Source organism: Sinocyclocheilus rhinocerous, unplaced genomic scaffold, assembly GCF_001515625.1.
Source record: "Sinocyclocheilus rhinocerous isolate Xijiao unplaced genomic scaffold, SAMN03320098_v1.1 scaffold303, whole genome shotgun sequence".
In the NCBI taxonomy this organism is placed as follows: domain Eukaryota; kingdom Metazoa; phylum Chordata; class Actinopteri; order Cypriniformes; family Cyprinidae; genus Sinocyclocheilus; species Sinocyclocheilus rhinocerous.
This window is the reverse complement of record NW_015656152.1, coordinates 882,656-890,572: the sequence shown is the minus strand read 5'-3', so window position 1 is coordinate 890,572 and position 7,917 is coordinate 882,656. Positions and strand designations below refer to the sequence as shown.

The 7,917-nt window shown below is 33.8% G+C and overlaps 1 protein-coding gene across 1 annotated transcript in view; it reads left to right on the top strand.

The window, feature by feature from the left end:
- Positions 1-7,917, top strand: part of LOC107719434 (protein eva-1 homolog A-like) — a 53,600-nt gene that overhangs the window by 16,364 nt on the left and 29,319 nt on the right. Inside the window, exons 3-4 of the mRNA XM_016526844.1 lie at positions 3,020-3,143; positions 4,245-4,397. Coding sequence (XP_016382330.1) covers positions 3,020-3,143; positions 4,245-4,397 — 277 coding nt within the window. The remainder of the gene's footprint in view (positions 1-3,019; positions 3,144-4,244; positions 4,398-7,917) is intronic.

The window sequence follows — 7,917 nt, the reverse complement described above, 5'->3', positions numbered from 1 at the left end:
CCTAAATTATTCATTTAATGCAACAGTTATGTAAGAACTTTTTTTTTTTTTTTTTTATATAAAAAAACATTCCTTTAGATTTATTTAAAAGTCTATAATATGTCCTCATTTTGATAGCTAAGGGTGTGTGTGTGTGTGTTAGAGGCTTTGGTGGTCCGGTCTCTGCAGGTCTGGGCTGGTTGTGTGTATATTGAGGTAATGTTTAGTGCTTTGTGTGTCTGTGTGTTTCCATCCTTCCTTTGGCAAATAGAGCTGCCATCACTCACTCAACACGGAAACCTGTGTGTGAATCGCTTCTTTCCGCTGTGGAGTTGAACTGTCAGGATAAAACACTTTCTTTGTTGCAGCTGCATAAACAGAAAGTGAAAGCAAACATTGAACCGTACTGTTTTTTTCTCATATGAAACCATTTAATATAGACCATAGCAACCACATAGCAACACATATCATTGACGGATAGCAAGGACTGCAAATTCTGTTTTATTCAGAATTTGCTGATGAGATGTGAGATGATCATTTATGGCGATGCTGATGTGTATGGATATATTATCTTATGGATCTGTTTTTTTTTCTTTTCGTGGAAGGTTATCTGTCGCGTGTGCTGAGGAATTACACCGAACAGGCGTGTGACGGAGAATTCCTGACTGTTCGCTGCCCGCCCAGAACCTCCATCACCGTCCAATCAGCTTTCTACGGCAGAACAGACCCCGCCCACTCACCTCAGTGCCCGTCCCCTTACAGCAGTGCTGGAACACTCTCAGCGCATGACATCACTTCCTGTCATGTGTCCACATCCTTGCAGGTAAATAGTGATAAGAAATTCAATCTTTACACCATCCACTCAATTCCAGTGTTATATACTATTATACTATTTATTAATATTTATTTTTAGATTTCAGTTTTCATATTATTTCAGTTTAAGTCAGAGTAATGTTGTTATGTGCTTTTGTCATTTTAATATTTAAAATGTAATATTATATATATTTGTTTTATATTTTTCTATTTATATAAATAATATTTGTTTTTTAATATTTCTTTTAGCTTAAATTTTTTAAATTTCAGTTAAGGTTAAGTTTTTGTAATTTTTTGTGCTTTTGTAATTTTAATTTTTTATAATTATTTCTGTTTAGCTTTCTTTTTGTTCAGTTTTTAAGTTTCATTTTGTTTGTGCTTTTGACATTTTTATTAGTTATTGTTTTTTTATATTTCTGTTTAGCTTTTTTTTCCAACTTTTAAGTTTTAGTCATTTTGATTTGGTGCTTTTATCATTTTATTCGTTATTTTTAACGTTTTTATTTAGGCTTTCATTTATTTATTATTTCAGTTTTTATGTTTTAATCATTTTGTTTTGAGATTTTGTCATTTTATTAGTTACTGTTTTTTAATATTTCTATTCAGCTTTCATTTATTTTTTATTTCAGTTTTTATGTTCTAGTCATTTTGTTTTAAACTTTTGTCATTTTATTAGTTACTGGTTTTTTAATATTTCTATTTAGCTTTAATTTATTTTTTTATTTAAATTTTAGTTTAGGTAATTTTAGAACTTCAACTTAAATTTATTTTATTTCACTTGCCAAGGCTCCGTTTCTTATTTTCATTTTCATCTTATTTTAAAGTTGTTGTTTTTTTAAGTCTAAGTGTTTCATCTAATATTAATATTTTACCTAATTTTAGCTTTATTTCAATAAATGAAAATGTTTTTTAATAGTTTTAATTGTATTTAACAACAAGAACACTGATTTATTTATTATTTCAGTTTTTATGTTTTAATCATTTTGTTTTGAGATTTTGTCATTTTATTAGTTACTGTTTTTTAATATTTCTATTCAGCTTTCATTTATTTTTTATTTCAGTTTTTATGTTCTAGTCATTTTGTTTTAAACTTTTGTCATTTTATTAGTTACTGGTTTTTTAATATTTCTATTTAGCTTTAATTTATTTTTTTATTTAAATTTTAGTTTAGGTACTTTTAGAACTTCAACTTAAATTTATTTTATTTCACTTGCCAAGGCTCCGTTTCTTATTTTCATTTTCATCTTATTTTAAAGTTGTTGTTTTTTTAAGTCTAAGTGTTTCATCTGATATTAATATTTTACCTAATTTTAGCTTTATTTCAATAAATGAAAATGTTTTTTAATAGTTTTTATTGTATTTAACAACAAGAACACTGATTCCAGATGAATGAAATCAAGTCATGCCCTAAACTTTTTTTTCTTGTTGCATATTGTTGTTTCACTCAGAAATAAGTCACATTAAAGAAGTAAATGGGTTGTTTTATGTTGACTTTAGTAGATGGAAAGTTTTCCATATCCTCTTACTTGTGAATGTGTATGAATTTACAGTGTGTTGCACAGTATCATAGGCTGTGTTTTGTTTTTGTGCGTTAAATGTATTTTAATATCCAGACATAGCTGATGAAGGTGTGTGTGACTGATTTATGTGACAGTAGCTGGTTTGAACAGCGGCATCTCTGACAGCACACACACGTGTGATTTACACTTACACGCTCGCTAAAACCACATGCTATAAACACACGCATGTACAGCACTGTATGCTGGAGTAAAATTACACTCGCTGTGTTTTTCTGCCCGGAGGGAAGGAATCTACTGCGGGAAAAATGAAAGGCGTGGAATGTATGTACCTGAATAAAAACATGATGTCTGGATCTGTCTGACTGTGTGTGTGTGTGTGTGTGTGTGGCTCGCTAAAACCACATGCTATAAACACACGCATGTACAGCACTGTGTGCTGGAGTAAAATTACACTCGCTGTGTTTTTCTGCCCGGAGGGAAGGAATCTACTGCGGGAAAAATGAAAGGCGTGGAATGTATGTACCTGAATAAAAACATGATGTCTGGATCTGTCTGACTGTGTGTGTGTGTGTGTGTGTGTGTCTCTCTGTCTCTCTGTCTGTCTGTCTGTCCGTCCGTCGTGTCCGTCTGTCTGTCTGTGTGTGTGTCTGTCTGTCTGTCTGTCTGTCTGTCTTTGTCTGTCTGTCTGTCTCTCTGCCTCCCTGCAGAAGATGCTGGATGAATGTGAGGACAGGCGGAGATGTCAGATTCTTGTCAACAGTCGTTTGTTCGGGGCAGACCCCTGTCCCACTGTCAGAAAATACCTCAGTGTGTGGTTCAAGTGCAGGCCGAGTGAGTCTCTCTCACACACACACACACACACACACTTTAATTCTCCTCCATCGCTTGTTTTCAGCAGGTTATTGTGTTCTGGGAGCTGAGCAGAGAAATCTGTCCACTTCTGTTCTTCCTCTCATGCAGGTCTGAAAAATAAAGCTCTGCACCTCAGTTACGGGTCACTGTGTCTGTTAAAGCTCTACAGATACACACACAGGCTCATTTTAAAGTCGAGTTGAAATAAAATTTGGTCTTTTATTTTCTTTGTTAATACATTCGGCTGACATCACCAAGCCCTCAAACGCATATTATTCTTGATAAAATTGATAAGAAGTCCTGCCCAGTGTTGTTTTCGTATAATTTAGATACTATTATGTTTGTTTTTTTTAAGACATTTTGAATTGTTTTCCATTTTCTTTTTCATTTTAGTACATTTTTTAGTAATTTTGTTGTGTGCTTTTCTCAATTTTATTAATTGTTGTTACCAAGGCTACATTTATTTGTTTGAAAATACCGTAAAACAGTAATATTGTGAAATATGATTATAATTTAAAATAAATGCTTTCTTTTAAATTAAATTGTGCATCTCTAGATGAGCCTTGCCATCACAGGAATAGATTACATTTTAAAATATATTTAAATAGAAAACTTTTATTTTAAATTGTAATAATATTTCACAATATGAAATACCGTAAAACAGTAATATTGTGAAATATGATTATAATTTAAAATAAATGCTTTCTTTTAAATTAAATTGTGCATCTCTAGATGAGCCTTGCCATCACAGGAATAGATTACATTTTAAAATATATTTAAATAGAAAACTTTTATTTGAAATTGTAATAATATTTCACAATATGACTGTTTTTACTGTATTTATGATCAAATAAATGCAGTCTCGATGAGCAGAAGAGATTTCTTTTAAAAACACCAAAAAAAATCTTAATGATTCCAGTGTTTATTTCCGTGTTTTTTAGTTTTTATTTGATCAAAAATACAGTACAAACTGTGATTTTGGGAAATATTGCAATTTAAAAGAACTGTTTAATCTATTTTAAATGTAAAACGACTTGTGAGTGGTGTTTCATGATGACTGAGTGTGTTTTCTCGCTCTAGGTGAGTTTAAGAGTAAAGTGGTGTGTGAAGGCGAGCGCTTGCGGTTGGGCTGTAAGGCGGGGATGCAAATCGCGGTTTATTCGGCCATGTTCGGCCGCACACAGCAGGGAACGCTGGAGTGTCCTCCACACCACCGGAGGGCGCCGTCTGTCGGTAAGAGCGCAGACTCATTTCTCATTTTCACCAGGTTCAGCTGTAAACCAATGACAAATGTGACCCTGGAGCACAAAAACAGTCTTAAATTGCTGATGTATATTTGTAGCAATAGCCAAAAATACATTGTATCGGTCAAAATTATTGATTTTTTTTTATGCCAAAAATCATTAGGATATTAAGTAAAGATCATGTTCCATGAAGATATTTTGTAAATGTCCTACTGTTAATATATTAAAACTTAATTATTGATTAGTACCGTATTGGCCCGAATATAAGACGACCCCGATTATAAGACGGCCCCCCTTTTTCCAGTTGTACCTTTTGGAAAAAGGCTTTTTAAAAACCAAATCTTGTTTTTTCTCAGTAAAACACATTTTGTCTTCAATTATTTTCATATTGCATATTTTTCCTATTTAAATTTTTGTTTTGAAAGTATGGTAAAAACTGGTAAAATGTACCAACAATCACATTTAAAAAATATACACTTTTTGATATACCATAAAAAAAAAAAAAAAACAGGTAGCCCATCTGAATTAGGACATTTAGGCTATCCATCTAAAATAGTAGCCTACCAAAATCTTATTAACAGTAGAAGTTAAATCTTACTGTAGTCTTCAAATCTGGGTACTGTCTTACGTTTTAAAATCACAAAGAGAGTTTGGTGCCATCAGGCTAACGTGACAGTCACGACTCATGCAGATGTAAGCTTTTCTTTTTCTTTTGTTTTTACTCACGATCTTTACAACACGCATTACATTACGTATTTCATGGCACACTCGTTTTATGCGGTTTTGGCGCCACCTAGTGTTGTGGGTGCATTATTGACATGTCAAAGTCTAGACCCTGAATATAAGACGACCGCGTTTTTTCAGATGTATTTCCAAGAAAAAAACATCGTCTTATATTCGGGACAATACAGTAATGGCAAAAAAAGAAATCAACATTTGGATATGGGAAAACCTTGGAGTTTGAAAACAGAAGTGGTGTAGGAAAAAATAATCCACACATGAGTTTAACAGCAACATTTTCCTATTTTGGACAAGACATACACTGTTTGACCCCTGGCCCAATCTACAGAGGCTGGCGCACACGGTTTAAAGGTTTCTTAAGTTAAGAGACTAAGCAGCTTGGCAGAAACATAGGATGCCATTTTTGATGAACAGCATGCATAAAGAGGGCCCTGATGTCTAATTGAAGTTCCATCCAACTGGCAGAGTTGATGTAACATTCCATGGCTTCAATGACTTAAAGCTTCTTTTGACAGTAAAACATTGCTCAGGCAAGACAGACCAAGGACATACATTTTAATACGACTGGCCCTGACTGTGGAAACCTTAATACTTTGATTTTCCAATTCGGTAATATGCATTGCTAAGAACTTCATTTGGACAATTTTAAAGGCGATTTTCTCAGTATTTTGATATTTTTGCACCCTCAGATTCCATATTTTCAAATAGTTGTATCTCAGCCAAATACTGTCCTATCCTAACAAGCCATACATCAATGGAAAGCTTATTTTGAAAAATTGACCCTTATGACTGGTTTTGTGGTCCAGGGTCACAAATATGCTACTTTACTATATAGACCTCATGTGATATTTCTTTTTAAAGGTCTTTTAGTCATTGTGGAAAATCCCTGATAGATTTGGATTTAGGGTAGTTCTAGTCTCAAACCACTCATGGACTGTTTATTGACTGTTCCACACAAATGAATGTTACACACAAAGATGGCAATAGTTAAATGGCTAAATCTGATCACCATCTCCAATCTGACTGGATTTTGTGCCATTTTCAAGAGTCAGGATGCAATAGCCAGGTCAATGAATAATGCACATCTTTCTTTTTTCTTTGTGAATTTTAAATAAGTGTTCAGTTAATTTGGACAATTTTTATATTATATATATATATATAAGATTTGCATCATCAAATTGTATTGCATTTAGTTATATGTATATACATATAACATCTAAGTAGATGCATATATACAAATGAAATATACATAGAAATATCAATATCTATTTTAAATTTAACATAAATTTAAACTAATTGTGTATATATGTTCATTATTTATATTTATTTATTTATTTGTATTATATTATTTACATTTAAGCATGGGTAAATCTAATTCCATGAGTCTGTGTGTAGTCAGGTTTAAGTCCCCACCAGGATATATAAACCAGTACACACACACACACAGAGACCCTACAGCACCTGTGTAAATGTGAATGACATCATATTATGTCAGGTGTGTGGTTTCACTGCTTCATTTCTTCTGTTTCTACATGTTTGTGTTTGTATCTGTGTGCGTGTGGAAAATCACGCCGTCAGTCCGTCTCATTGTTAATCTTCCAGCTTCAAAGCGTGTGGTTTTGTGGCTGTTTTGTGGCGTGGGTGTGTGTATCTGAAGTGTTCTGCTCCGCCAGGAACATGCTTGAATTCAAGGAAACTTCTGGGATGTGTGGGAGGAAATTCGGTCAAAGAACGTCACTCTCTTTTTGTCTTGAGATGAGTAGCAGCTAATCTCATCTCCTCTTACACTCCTGCAGGCTGTGTGTGTGTGTGTGTGCGTGTGCGTGCGTGTGCGTGCGTGTGTGTGTGTGTGTGTGTGTGTGTACAGATGTGGCCATTAAGAATCCACAGCATGCCGCAATTCGTCCTGCAGAATGCCACTGAATCCCGTCAGCACGTTGTTTAAATAAATGTTAAGGGGGATAAGGGGGACACATTTGGCTCCATGTCGACTCTTTTCTTCAGTGTTTGTGATGTGGTTAGTGTGGGTGTGTGCGTGTGTGTGTGTGTGTGTGTGTGTGTGTGTGTGTCTGTGTGTGTCTGTGTGTGGATTCATATCAGTTCACTGCACACCCACACAGTTAAGGGGGACACATTTGGCTCCATGTCGACTCTTTTCTTCAGTGTTTGTGATGTGGTTAGTGTTGTTTTTGTGGGTGTGTTACAGTAAATGTGTTTTGTTAGTAGATAGTGAGGTTGAGACCTGCATGTACGCCGTTTATTCACAAGTTTAATATCTTCTGATTGGCTGTTATTGTCGTGTGAGAGGGAATTTTGCACAAAAGGCTTTTAATCATAGTTTAGGGTTAACACAGCAGCCAGTTCATGTTATATCATTAGTATCATTATTAATATTATTCATATTATTCACATCAAGAATAAGTTACCAAAAGACTGTAGACTTGTTCACATCAGTCTGAAATTCACCCTTTGGAAGAAGTACAGCTTTTTGTTGAATGTATGTTGCATTCATAGAGTATATTTCATTCATATGATTACACAGCACTGCATCTTAAAAATAAAATTCTGCTTATTTGCAAAAAGGGCCTGAAAATATCTAATTTGACGATGCTATAGGTTCAAAATAGCCATATTAAAAAAAAATTCACCAGGAATAATCTTTTTGTATTTTTATCAAATGTTATAAATGATGCTGGTATGGCAATAAAACAAACAAAAATATCAATAAAAACTTTGCATCACAAACAGTTTTCTTACAAAATGAGAAT